Genomic DNA, 19,472 nt, shown 5'->3' on the forward strand with positions numbered 1-19,472 from the left:
GTAATTGATATCTAGTCTCATGGCGTTGTGGTCAGAAAAGATACTTGATACAATTTCAATTTTCTTAAATTTACCAAGGCTTGATTTGTGACCCACGATATGATCTATCCTGGAGAATGTTCCATGTGCACTTGAGAAAAATATGTATTCTGTTGTTTTTGGATGGAGTGTCCTATAAATATCAATTAAGTCCATCTTGTTTAATGTATCATTTAAAGCTTGTGTTTCCTTATTTATTTTCACTTTGGATGATCTGTCCATGGGTGAAAGTGGGGTGTTAAAGTCCCCTACTATGAATGTGTTACTGTCAATTTCCCCTTTTATGGCTGTTAGTATTTGCCTTATGTATTGAGGTGCTCCTATGTTGGGTGCATAAATATTTACAATTGTTAAATCTTCTTCTTGGATCGATCCCTTGATCATTATGTAGTGTCCTTCTTTATCCCTTTTAATAGTCCTTATTTTAAAGTCTATTTTGTCTGATATGAGAATTGCTACTCCAGCTTTCTTTTGGTTTCCATTTGCATGGAATATCTTTTTCCATCCCCTTACTTTCAGTCTGTATGTGTCTCTAGGTCTGAGGTGGGTCTCTTGTAGACAGCATATATAAGGGTCTTGTTTTTGTATCCATTCAGCCAATCTGTGTCTTTTGGTGGGAGCATTTAGTCCATTTACATTTAAGGTAATTATCGATATGTATGTTCCTATTCCCATTTTCTATATTGTTTTGGGTTCGTTATTATAGGTCGTTTCCTTCTCTTGCATTTCTTATCTAGAGAAGTTCCTTTAGCATTTGTTGTAAAGCTGGTTTGGTAGTGCTGAACTCTCTCAGCTTTTGCTTGTCTGTAAAGGTTTTAATTTCTCCATCAAATCTGAATGAGATCCTTGCTGGGTAGAGTAGTCTTGGTTGCATGTTTTTCTCCTTCATCACTTTCAGTATGTCCTCCCACTCCCTTCTGGCTTGTAGGGTTTCTGCTGACAGATCAGCTGTTAACCTTATGGGGATTCCCTTGTGTGTTATTTGTTGTTTTTCCCTTGCTGCTTTTAATATGTTTTCTTTGTATTTAATTTTTGATAGTTTGATTAATATGTGTCTTGGCATATTTCTCCTTGTATTTATCCTGTATGGGACTCTCTGTGCTTCCTGGACTTGATTAACTATTTCCTTTCCCATATTAGGGAAGTTTTCAACTATAATCTCTTCAAATATTTTCTCAGTCCCTTTCTTTTTTTCTTCTTCTTCTGGAACCCCTATAATTCGAATGTTGGTGCGTTTCATGTTGTCCCAGAGGTCTCTGAGACTGTCCTCAGTTCTTTTCATTCTTTTTTCTGCTCTGCAGTAGTTATTTCCACTACTTTATCTTCCAGGTCACTTATCCGTTCTTCTGTCTCAGTTATTCTGCTATTGATCCTATCTAGAGTACTTTTAATTTCATTTATTGCATTGTTCATCGTTGCTTGTTTCATCTTTAGTTCTTGTAGGTCCTTGTTAACTGTTTCTTGCATTTTGTCCATTCTACTTCCAAGATTTCGGATCATCCTTACTATCATTATTCTGAATTCTTTTTCAGGTAGATTGCCTATTTCCTCTTCATTTGTTAGGTCTGGTGGGTTTTTATCTTGCTCCTTCATCTGCTGTGTGTTTTTCTGTCTTCTCATTTTGCTTATCTTACTGTGTTTGGGGTCTCCTTTTTGCAGGCTGAACGTTTGTAGTTCCTGTTGTTTTTGATGTCTGTCTCCAGTGGCTAAGGTTGTTTCAGTGGGTTGTGTAGGCTTCCTGGTGGAGGGGACTAGTGCCTGTGTTGTGCTGGATGAGGCTGGATCTTGTCTCTCTAGTGGGCAGGTTCACGTCTGGTGGTGTGTTTTGGGGTGTTTGTGGCCTTGTTATGATTTTAGGCAGCGTCTCTTCTAATGGGTGGGGTTGTGTTCCTGTTTTGCTAGTTGTTTGGCATAGGTTGTCCAGCACTGTGGCTTGCTGGTCGTTGAGTGAAGCTGGGTGCTGGTGTTAAGATGGAGGTCTCTGGGAGATTTCCACTGTTTAATATTATGTGGAGCTGGGAGGCCTCTTGTTGACCAGTGTCCTGAAGTTGGCTCTCCTACCTCAGAGGCAGAGCCCTGCCTCCTGGGCTGGAGCACCAAGAGACTTTCATCCACACAGCTCAGAATAAAAGGGAGAAAAAGTAGAGAGAATTATTAGAAGTATGAGCAAAGAAAGAAGGAAAGGAGGAAAGGAAGGAAGGAAGAAAGAAGCAAAGAAGGAAAGAAAGGAGGGAGGGAGGGAGGAGGGAAGGAAGGAAGGAGGGATAGAAGGAGAAAATGTAGAGAGAATTAGTAGAAGTATTGGGAAAGAAAGAGGGAAAGGAGGAAAGGAAGGAAGGAAGAAAGAAGCAAAGAAGGAAAGAAAGGAGGGAGGGAGGGGGGAAAGAAGGAAGCAAGGAGGGAAAGAAGGAGAAAATGTAGAGAGAATTAGTAGAAGTATGAGGAAAGAAAGAAGGAAAGGAGGAAAGGAAGGAAGGAAGAAAGAAGCAAAGAAGGAAAGAAAGGAGGGAGGGAGGGCGGAAAGAAGGAAGCAAGGAGGGAAAGAAGGAGAAAATGTAGAGAGAATTAGTAGAAGTATGAGGAAAGAAAGAAGGAAAGGAGGAAAGGAAGGAAGGAAGAAAGAAGCAAAGAAGGAAGGAAAGGAGGGAGGGAGGGAGGGAGGAAGGAAGGAAGGAGGGAAAGAAGGAGAAAATGTAGAGAGAATTAGTAGAAGTATGAGGAAAGAAAGAAGGAAAGGAGGAAAGGAAGGAAGGAAGAAAGAAGCAAAGAAGGAAAGAAAGGAGGGAGGGAGGGAGGGAGGAAGGAAGGAAGGAAGGAGGGAAAGAAGGAAAAAAGACAGAAAGAAAGAAGATACAATAAAAATAAAATAAAGTATAATATAGTTATTGTGCTAAAAAATATTTAGAAAAAAAAAAAAAATAAGGGACGGATAGAACCCTAGGACATCTGTTGGAAGCAAAGCTATACAGAGAAAATCTTACACTGAAGCATACACATACACGTTCACAAAGAGAGGCAAAGGGGGAAAAATCATAAATCCTGCTCCCAGAGACCACCTCCTCAACCTGGGGTGATTCGCTGTCTAAAGGAGGGAAGGAAGGAAGGAAAGAAAGAAAGAAAGAACGAAGGTAAAGTACAATAAATTTATTACAATTAAAATTAATTATTAAGAAAAAAAATTTTTTTTAAAAAACCATGGACGGATAGAGCCCTAGGACAAATGTTGGAAGCAAAGCTATACAGAGAAAATCTTACACAGAAGCATACACATACACGTTCACAAAGAGAGGCAAAGGGGGAAAAATCATAAATCCTGCTCCCAGAGACCACCTCCTCAACCTGGGGTGATTCGCTGTCTAAAGCAGGGAAGGAAGGAAGGAAAGAAAGAAAGAAAGAACGAAGGTAAAGTACAATAAATTTATTACAATTAAAATTAATTATTAATAAAATAAAAAAAAAAAACCATGGACGGATAGAGCCCTAGGACAAATGGTGGAAGCAAGAGTATACAGCCAAGATCTCACACAGAAGCATACACGCACACATTCACAAAAAGAGGAAAAGGGAAAAAAATCACAGATCTCGCTCCTAAATTCCACCTCTTCAATTTGGGATCACTCCCTGTCTATTCAGGTATTCCACAATGCAGGGCACATCAAGTTGTTTGTGGAGCTTCAATCCGCCGCCTCCGCGGCTGCCGGGAGAGACCTCCCCCTCTCCTCCCTGCTCTCACAGCTCACAAGAGCTCAGCTTTGTACCCGGCCCTGCCCCTGCGCGCAGGTCGCTGGAGGGCGTCTGTTTTTTGCTCAGACAGGACGGGGTTAAAGGAGCCGCTGATTCGGGAGCTCCGGCTCACTCAGGCCGGGGGTTGGGGGATGGGGGAAGGCGGGGCACTGCATGCGGGGCGGGCCTGCGGCGGCAGAGGCGGCGTGACGCTGCACCGGCCTGAGACCCGCCATGCGTACTCCCGGGGAAGTTGTCCCTGGATCCCGGGAACCTGGCAGTGGCGGCCTGCACAGGCTCCGCGGAAGAGGGGCGCGGAGAGTGACCTGTGCTCGCACACAGCCCCCCTGGTGGCGGCAGCAGCAGCCCCAGCGTCGCGGCTCGCGCCCGTCTCTGGGGTTCGCGCTTTTAGCCGCGGCTCGCGCCCGTCTCTGGAGTTCCTTTAAGCAGCGCTCTTAAACCCCTCTCCTCGCGCACCAGGAAACAAAGAGGGAAGAAAAAGTCTCTTGCCTCTTCGGCCGGTGCAGGCTTTTCCCCGAACTCCCTCCCGGCTAGTCGTGGCGCACCAACCCCTTCAGGCTATGTTCAAGCCGCCAACCCCAGTCCTCTCCCTGCGCTCCGTCCAAAACCGAAACCCGAGCCTCAGCTCGCAGCCCCGCCCGCCCCAGCGGGTGAGCAGACAAGCCTCTCGGGTTGGTGAGTGCCGGTCGGCACCGATCCTCTGTGCAGGAATCTCCCCGCTTTGCCCTCCGCACCCATCGCTGTGCACTACTCCGCGGTCCCGAAGCTCCCCCCTCCGCCTCCCGCAGTCTCCGCCCGCGGAGGGGCTTCCTAGTGTGTGGAAACTTTTCCTCCTTCACAGCTCCCTCGCACTGGTGCAGGTGCCGTCCTTATTCTTTTGTCTCTGTTTTTTCTTTCTTTCTTTTGCCCTACCCAGGTACGTGGGGGGTTTCTTGCCTTTTGGGAGGTCTGAGGTCTTCTGCCAGCCTTCAGTAGGTGTTCTGTAGGAGTTGTTCCACGTGTAGATGTATTTCTGGTGTATCCGTGAGGAGGAAGGCGATCTCCACGTCTTACTCTTCCGCCATCTTTCGATATCATTCACTTTAAAAGTAAGCACTGCTGGGCTTCCCTGGTGGCACAGTGGTTGAGAGTCTGCCTGCCGATGCAGGGGGCATGGCTTCGTGCCCCAATCCGGGAAGATTCCACATGCCGCGGAGAGGCTGGGCCCGTGAGCCATGGCCGTTGAGCCTGCACATCCGGAGCCTGTGCTCCGCAACGGGAGAGGCCAAAACAGTGAGAGGTCCGCGTACCACAAAAATAAATAAATAAAAATAAACACTGCTAATAATGAGCTCTAAACACTTTTCAAAATGTTATTTCTTGGATAATTTCAAGTAAGAAGTTACATTTGATAAAACATTAACAGCAATTTTTGACTAATTTTAGTTTAGTTTAAAGAAGTTCATTTCCACAGAATTTTTAAGTAATTGACTATAAACTCAAACACTGATTTAGTATAATTTCCCCATACTTATTTTACATTAAATAATTTATGTATGTTTATCTGTTAAAATACAAAATATAAAACATAGAAATTCTAGTTACTATTTATGCATAAGAGTTTACACTTCTTTTCTTTTTGGAGGACAGGTATATTTCACATAAATGGAAAAGATGAAGAAAGCCCAAGATAGAAAATATTTTGGAAAGTTAATTTAAAATTTCATTTTACTAACATTGATTGAACACATAAGATATAAGGAACTCTGATAAGTTCTTTAGTTGCATTTTCTTATTTAATCCAAATGCACCTCAATAAAGTAGAAAATTTTCTATCTTCTTTTGGTAAATCTTGCAGACTCTGTTTTCAAAAATTTTTCCCACTGCAAAATACTAAAGGATGATAGATAAGTTACAATTAACAGGCAGAGCTGAGCTCTCAAGAAATTAAAGAGAATCTTCAGTATCCCAAAATGACAGGAACAAAAGCCAGAGTAATTATCTAGCACTGAAGTTATAGATACCTTAGAGACATTTGCTGATCAATGGTACCTAAATCCTGAAGTGTTAATGTCTCTTCAATGAAACAGAACAACTCCTAAGGCATATAAAAGATGGTGTGGTGGTGGGGGAGGAGGGGTGGGAATGGAAACAGCTACAGAAAGCTAGAATAGTCAAAGAGCTTCAGTAAAAACAATGTGTCTGCCTGGCTTGAATTCTACACAGGGATAAATGCTCCTCTGATAATACCTAGTCATAAATAATGCCCTCACATAGGATAATAAGTCTACTGTTGTATATAACAGAAGGAAACACAAATATTCCTGGGATAATGTCCATTGAACCAAGATTCTCAGAATTCCCATAAACAGAGATTGGTCAAATGAGCAAACATAAGCAAATATTGACTGTATAACAATAATCATATCTAATTAAGAAATCTTGATAAAACCAATTACTTCACAACTGTACCTTGGATAGGGATGATCTGAATTAAAGTATTTAAAGGTACTTATACGTGCTTAGAGGTAGTGAAAAACATAAATAATACTTAAGTTGTTTATTCATGTTAAAATATTAAGGAAGGTCATGACTAGAATACAGAACTTTCTACAATAGAGGAAGAAAATTAATTTTGAAACTCAGTCAGCAGAATAGAAGGAATGGGTATAAGAGAAGCATAGATGAGATAGGATGTATATGAAAACATAAAATAGTCAGAGTAAAATTAAGACTAAACTCACCCACTAAAACGCTAAGATTTTCAGAATTGGAAAGGAAAGAACTATAATATTTTTACAAGGGACTCACTTAAAACTTTGAAGACACAGAAGAGATGAAAATTAATATATGGAATGAGATATACTAGGCAAATACAGAAAAGAACTTGTATAGACAAAATAGACTTTAAGGCAACAAAAAGTAGTAAGGATAAGGAAGGTAACTAAGTCAGCAGGAATATATACTAATTGTAATTACGTATGTACCTATGATTATTTCCTGAAAGTATACAAAGCAAATATTGACGGAACTACAATCAGAAGTTGACAAATCTCCTGTCTCTGTGAGAGGTTACTCTATCCTATCCTATCTCCTTACTAATTTTTGTCTGCTTGATCTATCAACTTCTGATAAGGGTTGAAGTTGACAGATTAAGCAGACAAAAATTAGTAAGGATATAGAAGCTTTGAACAACACAATTAACAAGCTTGATCAAAAAGATATGAGTAGAACTATGCATATCATGATGAGATGACATGTCTTGCAAAATTTCTGATAATTGATCATGTACTAGGCAATAAAATCAATCTCAAATTTTAAAAGAATTGATGTATTTTACTTCACATTCTTTGACAACAATGAAATTAAGCTACAAACCACTAACAAAAGATTACTAAGAACATCTTTACTTAATTGGCATTTAGAAGAGTGCTTCCAAATTACACAATTTGGAAATCACTATGGAAAGTATAAAATAGAATTGACTAGAATAAATAAACACTGTTTTGACTGATTAAGAATAAAAGGGAAAAGACTCACACAAGTAATTAATAAGGATCAAAACAAGAGATTCACTGTAGATACAGGAAAGATAATTTAAACTACTTAGTAAAACTGGAAAAATTTAAAAGAAAACTATAACTTAACATTGATTCTAGAAGTATTAATTCTGAATTATTATATAGCCATTAAATAAATGACATCAAGAATTAAAAACATACCTATCAAGGGGCTTCCCTGGTGGCGCAGTGGTTGAGAGTCCGCCTGCTGATGCAGGGGACACAGGTTTGTGCCCCCATCCGGGAGGATCCCACATGCCGTGGAGCGGCTGGACCCATGAGCCCTGGCCGCTGAGCCTGCTCATCCGGAGCCTGTGTTCTGCAACGAATGAGGCCACAACAGTGAGAGGCCCGCGTACCGCAAAAAAACAAAACAAAAACTATCAAGAAAAACCAAGTCCAAATGTCTTACAGGTAAGTTTTACCAAATAGTCAAAAAACAGATAATTGAGGTCTTATAAAAGCTATCCCAGAGAATAGCAAAATGAGGGAATACTCCACACTTCATTTTTATAAGGTTGGTATAAATTTTGGTACTGATGTCAGAGTAGGACAGTATAAGAAAGGAAACTTATAGACAAATCTCACTCAAGGATTTAGATGCAAAACCTAAAACAAAGTATTAGCAACACAGTATTAGTAACTTAATTCTAAAACCAAGTGTAAGAAAGGAATAGAATAGGAAATATAACTTCTTTAAACTAAGCATCCCTTTCAGAAATATACTATGTGGCGTAGCATTAGAAGTATTCTCTCTAATACATGAATGAGATGAGTATACCCTCTATTCCTGCATCTCTGACATATTAAACTGCAGTTCTAGCCAGTTCATTAGGAAACAAAAAGGTAATTAAGTGCAAAAAGCTTAGAAAGAAAGTTTTGTTGTAGTATTTGCAGATAATTTAGTTGTCAACATAGAAAAGCAAAGAAAATCTACAGATTATTAAAATTAATCAAGTACACAGAAGTAAAACCAATCAAATAACTTAATCACATTCTTATATACCTAAAAAAATTGAAAATATAATTTAAAAATATACCATCCACATTAGCTACCATGTATAAAAGCACAACTACAATAACAACAAAATAAGGTACCTAGGGTAAAAAAATCTACCACAAGCTGTTCATGTTGTTAACGGAGAAAATTAAAAACTTTATCGATAGGAAAGGAAGAACTAAATAAATGAAAAGTTACATCATATTCCTAGATAAAAAGATCCAATAACATAAATATGTCTGTTCTTTTGAAACTATCACATAATTTCAATACAATTCCAATAAAATTCCACAATTTTAAGTATACATATGGGGGTGGGATGGAAAAGTCGATTCAAAATTAATGTGTAACAGTAAAAGGTCAAGTACTGCCAAGAAACTCTAAGAAAGAATAAAGTAAAGAGGATGATCTAGCACATATCAAATTTATTGTAAAACTTAAGACACTGTATTTTTGGAACAGAAATAGATAAACAGATCAATGGAAGAGAATAGAGAACCCAAAAGTAAACTCACCAGTATATGAAAACAAGATGTATGACAGAAGAGACTGTATATCAGGGGGAGAAAGGATGGACTATTAAATGAATAGTACTAGGTAATTTTTTCATTCTTTTTTTTTTTTTTTTTTTTTTTTTTTTTTTTTTTTTTATGCGTTACGCGGGCCTCTCACCGCTGCGGCCTCTCCCGTTGCGGAGGACAGGCTCCGGACGCGCAGGCTCAGCGGCCATGGCTCACGGGCCCAGCCGCCCCGCGGCATGCGGGATCCTCCCAGACCGGGGCACGAACCCGCGTCCCCTGCATCGGCAGGCGGACTCCCAACCACTGCGCCACCAGGGAAGCCCAATTTTTTCATTCTTACGGTAAAAATTAACCTGCATTCCTACCTCACACAATACACTCAAAAGCCAAATTTAGGGTGAATTCACCAACTAAATATGAAATTCAAAAAATGTTGGCTGGTATCTTTATAACCTCAAAGTAGACAAAGATTTCTACACAAGACAGAAAACGCATAGAACAAAGAATATTCATTTACATTAAACTGAAAAATGTAAATTCATCAAAAGACACTTTTAAAAAGTGAGGCAAAGATTGAAAGAAAATATTTCCAATAATACAAATGATAAAAGATGAATACCCCTAATAGATAATGGACTTTAAAAATTAGTAAGTTTAAAAAAATCCCAAAGAACCCAGTTTAAAAGTAAGCAAATATAAGATCAAATAACTCACAGTGAAGAAACTTAAAAAACAACACTCAACCTTGATGAAGCAATGGGAACTTACACATTTTTAGTGATTGTGTTAGTTTCCTTAGGACACCATAACAAAGTACCACAACCTGGGTGGCTTAAAGCAACAGAAATGTATTGTCTCGGAATTCTGGAAGCTAAACATCTGAAATGAAATTGTTGGCCTGATACAAACTCTGACAGCTCTGGGGGAGATTCCATTGTTTGTCTAAGCTTCTGGTGATTGCCAACAGTCCTTGGCATTACTTGGATTATGGCAGCATGATTCCAATTTCTTTCTCTGTCTTCAGATGGTGCTCTTCCCTGTGTGTCTGTCCAAATTTCCTTCAGTTTATAAGAACATTAGTCATTTGATCTGGGCCCACCCTAATCCTTTATGATATCTTTTTTAACTTAATTATATCTGCAAAGATCTTATTTCCAAATAAGGTCACAGTCATAGACACTGAGTCCTTTATCCTTTTGGGTGACACAATTCAACCTACAAAAGTGGTTATGAGATTTTACACAACCAGTTTGGAGAAGAATTAGGCTATATCTACTGAAGTTGAATCTGGGCATATCAAAGGATCCAATAATTCCACTTCTGGATGCTTAGATCTTTGCTACTCTAAGTATGGTCTATGAATCAGCAATATCAGTGTCACCTGGGAACTGGCAGACATGCAGAGTCTTAGGCTTTACTCCATACACTACGGTGTCAAAATCTGCATTTTAAACAAGATCCCCATATACTTTGTTTGAAAAGCATTACACTGTAATCCAGTTTACTCTAAATTACATGGATTAAAAAAAAAGGGATATACACATTAATGCTCACAGCAGTATTATTTATAAAAGCAAGCATTTGGAAAAGACTTAAACATTCACTAATCAGAGAATGAATAAATAATTTGTGGCTTTATTCATAAAATATAAATCTACAATGTAGTGAAAATAAATGAACTAGAGGTGTTTGTATCAATGCAGATGAATTTCACAAAGATAATGTTGAGCAAAAAAAGGAAGTTGCAGAAGAATACATAGAGAATGATACCATTTGTATATTGCTTAGTGACATGTACATATGGTGTAAAAGTATAAAGTCATTCATGAGAATGATAAACACTAAATTCAAGAGTAAAGAGAACTTTATGGAATCACACTCTTCTTTTTCATAAATTTTTCTTAAGTATATAGGTATTTATTATTTATACTATATCATTCTTTATATTTTTGGTAACTCATATAATGTAAAAAATGGAAAAAATTAAGAAAAAATTCAAGGCTAGTAGTAAATGGCAGCCATAGGTATTTGAATCCAGAACTGTGGCCCTGAGCCACTACTCCCAACTAACAAACTACTGTTTCAACAGGCCAGATGGCACAGTTATAGACTCATATTTTGTAACCACAATTGTTGTTTTTATATAAGTAGCATATTTTAAAACAAGATTAAAATAATGTATTGGGTATTGGTTTTAGCTTTATAACAAAAAGTATTTGTCAAAACAAAGTAAAATGTGGTATTTACCCCCAATTATTGTTAGATTAAATGCAGTAATTAAATCTTGTTTCAAATAAGTATTAAACTGAATTTAATTTCCAACTATCCTTAGACTAACAGGAAATACTGAGCTAATATTCCAAACACTTTTCTCATTTCAGCTATCCTCTGATCCTTTCACAAATGAGCATGAAAATATGTCAGAAAGAGAGCAGTGTAGAGGAGGTGTGCTCAGGAAAGCACATTTATTAACACCTGTCACTCTAATCTGATGATTTCCTATAACAAAAATACTGCCTTTTGGGTTTTGCTGTACTTTAACATTTTGTTGGGGTCTATGAATTTCAATTATTGATTTATATTTTTGAACAAACGGTTGAGCTCCCAGAGAAGAGCAGACTCCTTTTCCTCAGTGATTACTGAACTTTTGTTGACATATTCATCACCACGCTCAACAACATTTTTTAATTTTTTTCCTCACTGCATGGCTTTTGGGATTTTAGTTCACCCACCAGGGATTGAACCTGGGCCCTTGGCAGTGAAAGAGCAGAGTCCTAAACACTGGAGCACCAGGGAATTCCCAATAACTTCTGATTTAAGTCAAGAAGTTCCAGAATGCAGAGGCCACATCTTTCTTCACTTGTCTCATACTCAGAATTTTATAAAGAATTGAAAGCTTACCAAATAATTTAAAGAATAGGGAGAATGTCACATCTGAAACAGAGTAGGGGACAGACCCTGCCATGTCCCTTGCCTCTTGTTTGTAGAAACGCGTTAGTGCCTTAGGCCTTCCCAAGTTCCAGTGACCAGATTTAATCACAGAAGTGAGAAAATGCAGAAACAAAGGAAAACAGTCAAGCAACATAAAATAATAATCCTTTAGCTATAAAACAAAGTCAAGGACATTTAGCTCCTCTGTAAGGGCTATAGATAATATCCTGGGCCATATCCTTGAGTTGTTTTGCAGATACTAAAATCCCCACCAGGTGGGAGAAGTTAACTACTGACCACCAGCACATAGACCCCAGACCGGTTAGAACCAGAAGGTTGATGATCTTGACTCCAGAAATACCATCCAGTTACCTCACCACCAACCAATCAGAAGAATGTCTACCAACTGATCAGGCACCCTGCAAACCTCTCCCTCACACTGTCTTTAAAAACCCTTCCCTGAAAGCCATTGGGGAGTTTGGGTCTTTTGAGCAGGATGTGCTGGGTCTCCTTGCTCAGCCCCATGTTGGGCACCTTGCAATAAATGCTCTATTTTCCTTCACCACAACCTGGTATCAGTAGATTGTATTTGCTGCATGTAGGGGGGTAGCAGACCCAAGTTTAGTTTGGTAACAAATCCCTGTGCAAATTGTTTTCAAATAAATCCTCACCTGAAAGGGCCTTAATTTTGTTTTCAAGCACTTGCTCTTTCACTAAGCCTACCTAATTCTCATTCTCTGCACTTCTCATCAGTAGAGAGAGAATTAATATTAATACTTTGCATTAATACTTTGCACTATTACTACTATTATTGCTTGACCTTTACTGCGTGTTTTTTATTTTATGGGCCAGCAAAGTGTATTAAATCACTTAATCTTCACAAGTCTATTTTACACCCATTTTACTATTGAGGAAACAAGAGGGTTAATTAATTTGCCCAAGGTCACACACCTAGTGAATACGAGTTACTGTGGGTTTTTTTTTCACTCTCTACATGCTGTGTTTTCAACATGTGTGTTAAATGAACCAAATCAACCTTACAGTTCCAGGAGCAGAGACTGAGGCATCTATCATTTGTGTTTTGCCATTGAAAATTTAGTGTGGTTCTGGGTCTCGGAGAAGTGTCTGTCATGTAGAAATAGCAGCTAAGTAACGATACCATCTGAGGAAGGTGGATGGTGAGAATTAGATACACAAAAAAACTGCCTCAGTTTTAAAAGGAGAATTTTTTCTCTTGCATTCTGGTTGCATTTCTTATTAAGGACCAGTTAATTCTTGCTGATAATCAGAAGACCACACTTCCTAAATTATCTAAGCAAAATTTCTCCTAGAAGTATTTTCTTTTTCCCTAACAAATTCCAGTAGAAAATTCACAGTTTCTGGAAAATCTACAATTGCTTTGTTGCTTTAGTATTTGAAGATTGGGGTGAATAAAATTCAGAATAGTTTTAATTAAAAAAAAATCTATCCTAGTTTTAATTACTCAAAAATATAAACCTTTTTAAAATAGGAGTTTTTAAAAAATTACTTCTGTAATCTCTTAAGCAAAATTTCAATTCTTTATTATGTAGGTTATTTCCTCATTAGTATAAAAATCAGCCATAATTTGGGATTATGGATGAACATATCAATTATTGAGAAGACCCAAACATTACTGAGCTTTCAGCAATGATAAGACAGTCAGGTGCACAGCAAAACTTCAGCCTAACATCTTTTTAATCTTATGTCCCTGGTCAAAGAACTACATTGAAATGCTTGGCTTGTATCAAATTTCCTGTAAAGATGTTAAAAATCTTTATCTCCCATAACTTATTTTAGAGAAATTTCACATGATGGATGATGCATCATACCCCAGATCCATAACTGACAAGTTTATACTTGCATCTAATAAATTCAAACAAGAAATAAAAGCAGAATGACTGGAAGCTTTGTTTTCAAATGATGTCATCAGTAATATTCGCTTTAAGGTTAGTTTTTCTTTAGGATAATTTCAGAGGCCTTGAAGAACAAGAGCCTAACTGTCCAGGATCTTCAGTTTGCACCATTTTCTTCTGGCATATCCAGGATTCTGTATCGTTAAGGGTTAAACATAGAAGAACTGGCAAAGTGTGAACATGAAGAAATGTAACATCATTGTGCTTTTAATATATATCACAATATTATTAGTTTAATAAAAAGTTTTACATGTTTATCTATTCACTTGAAGGTTGTAGAACCATAGTGCTGCATATCATTTTATACTTCTATTCGTAAGAGTGCCTATACATTCTTATTGAAATGAAATGTTTGAAATATTATGTACATTATTTCTAAGAAAAACATGAGCTACTTGAGAGTTTTTTTCAACTTGAATCAAAAAAAGCAGTGTCATAGAATATTAAAGCAGAATAGCAAATGCCAGTCTTATAAATATTAACACTAGATTTACAGCATTTTAGCTTTCTAAAAAAGGAAAAATAAACTTGTCAGTTATTAAACAATTTGGGTTTAATAATAATGAATGCAAAGTTGCTGACTGACATATTTACTGATTTACCCTATGTTTATATGTGCTAAATTTGACAAAATTCATATTCAAGTTTGAACTTGACATGTAAATATTTTTTAAAATTCAAATTTCTTTTACACTTTGCTTATGTTATCATCTATATTTCCAAAGTTTTATCTTTGGAGAATCCAGACTTTAATTATTTTCCTATTAAAATTTTTGGAACTGCAACTGTATTTTAACAGTTACTTAGTTCTGTATCTGTGAGGAGATTTTAAAGGGAGAATGAGTACCTTCACAAATTTTTTAAAGATTTCTTCAGAGTCTGTAGCCAGTATCAACATGTATACTTATCTCTTTCTTTTCAATGCCATGAATCGTTACAAATGCCAGGTTCATTGTTGTAGCATGCTGAAGTGATTGAGTGGGAACTGTGTCCAGCACTGTGTTGTAAAACAATTGATCTCCAAACACATTGTTCTACAGCGTGCATTGGCCCAACTAGATTTTCTTTGACGCTTTCGTGACTGCTCATTTGTTTGGTCTTGGAGAATTTAAAGCTCAAATTTGAACACAATATTAAGACTATCTGCAGTGAATCTGTGCCTGTTATCTAGAGTCATCTACTTTTGGGATTGCATTCTGTATTTTTCCTTTACTTCAGTCATGTAATCAGAATGTATAAGTGAAGTTTGTTATATGCTATTCTAGTGGATTAGAAATCCCATTCTTTATCTAGGTGCAAATGGGATTAAATTTGGTTTTCTTGGTAAAGGAAAACCTTAGAACCAACCCATAGCAGTCTCTTTATTTTCTATGTTAAGTCATCCCCATTTGGAAGATCCAATATTGTTTTATCCCCCATTGGTGAATGTGTGAAAATGTATGAGTTCCAAAGTTCAGCCTTTGTTAGCACAAAAGCAACACAAGTGAAGATGTTTGCCTAGGTCTATTAAAATTATATTTCTAGATAGAACTTGTGAATGACAAATGCTGCAGGCTTTCATAAAGAGCTAGAAAATATAGACTTGATATAGAGGATAAACAGCAAAAAATGACAGTAAAAGAAATTTTTGAAGAAAAGAGGAGAAAAATATAAAACTCAAAGTTACTTTTCTTTTAGTAACCGTCGTTTTCTTTCTTGAAGTTGTGGGATTTCTTCAATACCTGCTTATTTTCTGCAAGACAAGGGTTTATAGATGGCGCTCTAAAGCAATTGCCGGAAGGTGGCGACATAGCCCTCATTGCCTAGAGCTGTCCCAGGTGCTGAACCCAGTTTAGGAGCCCACGAGAAACTCTGCTGCCAGCGACCAGGGATTCCACCAAGTTCTCCCTAGAGGCCTGCAAACTCTGGTTAGAAAAGCAAAAGGCCATAAAAATGCCCGGCCTCATTTATAACACAAAGACAAAAAAATTCCCTTCCCTAAATTTACTTGCTGCGGAGCTGTGGGAAATGGCAATGTTCACTGAAATTTAAAACGCAATGGAGATGGAAAGGCAGGTGTGTGTGTGTGTGTGTGTGTGTGTGTGTGTGTGTGTGTGTAGAATGCATACCGAATTGATTATTTTCTTCACTTTGAGATGCAGCTGTTTACCTGTCCTTTGACCGGTTCTTTATAATTACTTTCTCCCCCAATTCCTCAAGGTTAAAAAAAGGCAGAGGCAATATCCTCCCCAAAGGAGACAGGCTGGACTGTGCGATGATAAACGGGGGTGATTTTTAAAAAGCTAAGACACATTCCCTTTTCTTTCCATGAAATAGTAATAATTTACAGACTGACCCAGGACTGTCCACCTCCCCACTCAGGCTCCGTGTGTCTCCTTTTCTCATTTCCTATTGCCACTCTGTGATGCTGACTCTACTTAAGAATTTGACAGAAATATGAAGCAATTAACGTGGTTAGATTTGTTTACCCTCGAGTTTGGCCGGGTGGGAGGCGGAGTTATTTGTTGTAATGTTGGTCTGACCGGCGGATCGGGTGTGTGTAAGCTAGTTCTGAGTCAAAAAGGGATTTGAACGCAAAGAGGCTGAGCTAGAGGGAGAGGAGGGCGGGGAACCAGGGGAAAGAGGCACTCAGGGTTGGGGAAGTGTCGGGAGGGGAGGGTTAGCGTAGGAGAGAGGTAGACTGGCTGTCGGAGCAACGCCGGGGAGATAAAGGGAAGTGAGAAGGGAGAGGGAGACTGAAAGGGAAAACTAGTGGGAGAAAGGGAAAGAGAGAGGGGGCTTAAGGGAATGAGAAGAGAGTAGAGGAGGGAGTGGGAGAGAGGGAGGGAGAGAAGCAAGGAGAGGAGGGTTACAGAGTGACTGTGGAGGACGGTGTTTCTCTATTCCAGATACTTCTAAGATTGGAGATTCTTTTCTGGTGGGGAGACTCCGGGTCTGGCAGCCAGTTAGGCAGTGGCAAAATAAAATGGACAGCGAGAGACAAACGTTCCAGCCACCTTTCCGCCGCCCGGAGATCCCGGAGCTGTTCTCCAGCCAATTCGTTTCCCAGCTGGAGTCTCTGAGCGCGCTGGACTACGAGAGCCCAGGGAGCGCCTAGAAGCTAGCTGCTCCTCGGAGATGCCTTCGCCTGAGCAGTAAGAACTTCCTGCTTGAGTCCCTGCATCCCCTCCCCCGTTGAAACTCCCCAGGAAAGAGGGGCGGAAGACCCCAGGGGGAGGGGCGAGGGGTATCCTGGCGCAGCTCTTTCTCCCCTCCCCTCCCCTGCCGGGCGCGCAGGCATGGATGTGCTCAGCCCCTTACAGGGCAACAACACCACGTCGTCCCAGGGTCCCTTCGGGACACGCGCCAACGCTACTGGCATCTCCGACGTGACCTTCAGCTACCAAGTGATCACCTCTCTGCTGCTGGGCACGCTCATCTTCTGCGCGGTGCTGGGCAATGCGTGCGTGGTGGCCGCCATAGCCTTGGAGCGCTCCCTGCAGAACGTGGCGAACTATCTTATAGGCTCGCTGGCCGTCACAGACCTCATGGTGTCGGTGCTGGTGCTGCCCATGGCCGCGTTGTACCAGGTGCTCAACAAGTGGACTCTGGGACAGGTCACCTGTGACCTGTTCATCGCCCTCGACGTGCTGTGCTGCACCTCGTCCATCCTGCACCTGTGCGCTATCGCGCTGGACAGGTACTGGGCCATCACAGACCCCATCGACTACGTGAACAAGAGGACGCCCCGGCGCGCAGCTGCACTCATCTCCCTCACCTGGCTCATTGGCTTCCTCATCTCCATCCCGCCCATGCTGGGCTGGCGTACCCCGGAAGACCGCTCGGACCCCGACGCGTGCACCATCAGCAAGGACCATGGCTACACTATTTACTCCACCTTTGGCGCTTTCTACATCCCGCTGCTGCTCATGCTGGTTCTCTACGGGCGCATCTTCCGAGCCGCGCGATTCCGCATCCGCAAGACAGTCAAGAAAGAGGAGAAGAAGGTAGCCAACAACCGCCTTGGGGCGTCGCCAGCCCCGCAGCCCAGAAAGAGCGTAAATGGTGAGCCGGGTAGCAAAGACTGGAGGCAGGGCATGGAGAACAAGGCAACAGGGGCTCCGTGCGCCAACGGAGCCGTGAGGCAGGGCGACGAAGGAGCCGCCCTGGAAGTGATCGAAGTGCACCGGGTGGGCAACTCCAAAGAGCACCTGCCGCTGCCCAGCGAGGCCGGTGCTGTCCCCTGCGTCCCCGCCTCCTTCGAGAAGAAAAATGAGCGCAACGCCGAGGCCAAGCGTAAGATGGCCCTGGCCCGCGAGAGGAAGACGGTGAAGACGCTGGGCATCATCATGGGCACCTTCATCCTCTGCTGGTTGCCCTTCTTCATCGTGGCCCTGGTCCTGCCCTTCTGCGAAAGCAGCTGCCACATGCCCACCCTGTTGGGCGCCATAATCAACTGGCTGGGCTACTCCAACTCTCTGTTCAACCCTGTCATTTACGCCTACTTCAACAAGGACTTCCAAAACGCATTTAAGAAGATCATAAAGTGCACGTTCTGCCGCCGATGATGATGGAGGCGTAGCTGGCGCGTAGGCCCACTCCACCCAGCCCTCTGGAATCAAAACCTTTGCTACTTTTCCTCTAACATTCACATCTGCTCCGCGCGCTGCTTCCAGACCCCCTCCCCCTCCCCCAGCCCTCTATTCCCAGCGGGGAAGGAGGGAGCCCCTTGCAAAGAGGCTACAACCGCGGGGCAAGAGAGTCTGGGAAAAACCTAGAGTCTGTGAGAGGCGACCTTGGCTCAAACTTTGGTCTGGGAATCACTTTTGATTCCAGCAATTGCCTCCTCCCTCTTCTGCCCCCAAATCTTCGCGGCGGAAGTGTAAGCCTTACCCGTTCAAGGCAAAAAAATCCACACAGAAGAAGAAAGTGTACACCCAGCCGCCGCGCCCACTAAAGGCTCCCACCTGATCGCCTCACTGCTACAACTTGAACTTAAGGTTCAGGACTTTGCTTCATTCCCCAGCAACCCCATCCCCGCCCGCCTTCTTGCCCTAGAAACGTTCACTGTTTTTGCGGTCTCATCCCTTATTTCCTTTTCCATCTTCCCTTATTGCCCTCGCGAGTCCCTATGCACTAAATTGCTAGTCGGGAAATCTGGGAGGGTCTGCTTTTCCCGGTGCCTAAGGTGTCCCCGGGAATCTCCGCCTCCTGGTGCAGACTCCCAGAGTAACTCTCCCGGGAACAGCCCCATGCTTTGTTTTTTTGGATTCAAAACAAGTGTCTGGAAGTTGTCTCTTAGAGTGGACCTGTAAGTACAAGTCTAGACCAGTGGGACAGAGCGAGGTAGAACGAATTTACCCTTGCCTGCCTTGGTGTCAGCACTCACCAAAGAAGCTGACAGTCATTGGGAAGGGAGAGCGGACTTCTGTTATTACAGGTTGCTGGCGAGTCTGAACTGGCTGGCATCGCCACTTACCTACTGTGGGAGGCGCCCGCCGACCACGCTGAGCGCGCTGGGGCAAGGGGGGTGGGGGTGGGGCGTGCCACGTGCCGGGAATCCCCGAGCCTTCCGCCCTCTCTGAGGTCTGGCGTGCGCTCAGCGCGCACTGAAAACTAATCCCGACTGGAGCCATCCCTCCGCCTAAGCCCCAGGACCAGCTGAAGAGAGGGTAAACAACACTTAAGGTTTGCGGAAGCCGGCGCTTCTAGGTCCAAGCCAAGCTCTAGAGACCAGAAAGACCAGCAAGTCCCACGGGGTGGCGTTTTCCAGGTGGGCCCGAGC

At 41.4% G+C, this 19,472-nt stretch overlaps 1 protein-coding gene across 1 annotated transcript; it reads left to right on the forward strand.

The window, feature by feature from the left end:
• The first annotated feature begins 16,986 nt into the window (after positions 1–16,986).
• HTR1A (5-hydroxytryptamine receptor 1A) lies at positions 16,987–18,255 on the forward strand. The gene has a single exon (XM_032628576.1). The coding sequence runs from the start codon at positions 16,987–16,989 to the stop codon at positions 18,253–18,255; it is 1,269 nt and encodes a 422-aa protein (XP_032484467.1).
• Positions 18,256–19,472: the final 1,217 nt, after the last annotated feature.

This window comes from Phocoena sinus, chromosome 3 (assembly GCF_008692025.1).
Source record: "Phocoena sinus isolate mPhoSin1 chromosome 3, mPhoSin1.pri, whole genome shotgun sequence".
In the NCBI taxonomy this organism is placed as follows: Eukaryota; Metazoa; Chordata; class Mammalia; order Artiodactyla; family Phocoenidae; genus Phocoena; species Phocoena sinus.

Excerpts from the sequence above, each read along its gene's own strand:
- HTR1A (XM_032628576.1), top strand. The coding sequence starts at position 16,987 with ATGGATGTGCTCAGCCCCTTACAGGGCAACAACACCACGTCGTCCCAG.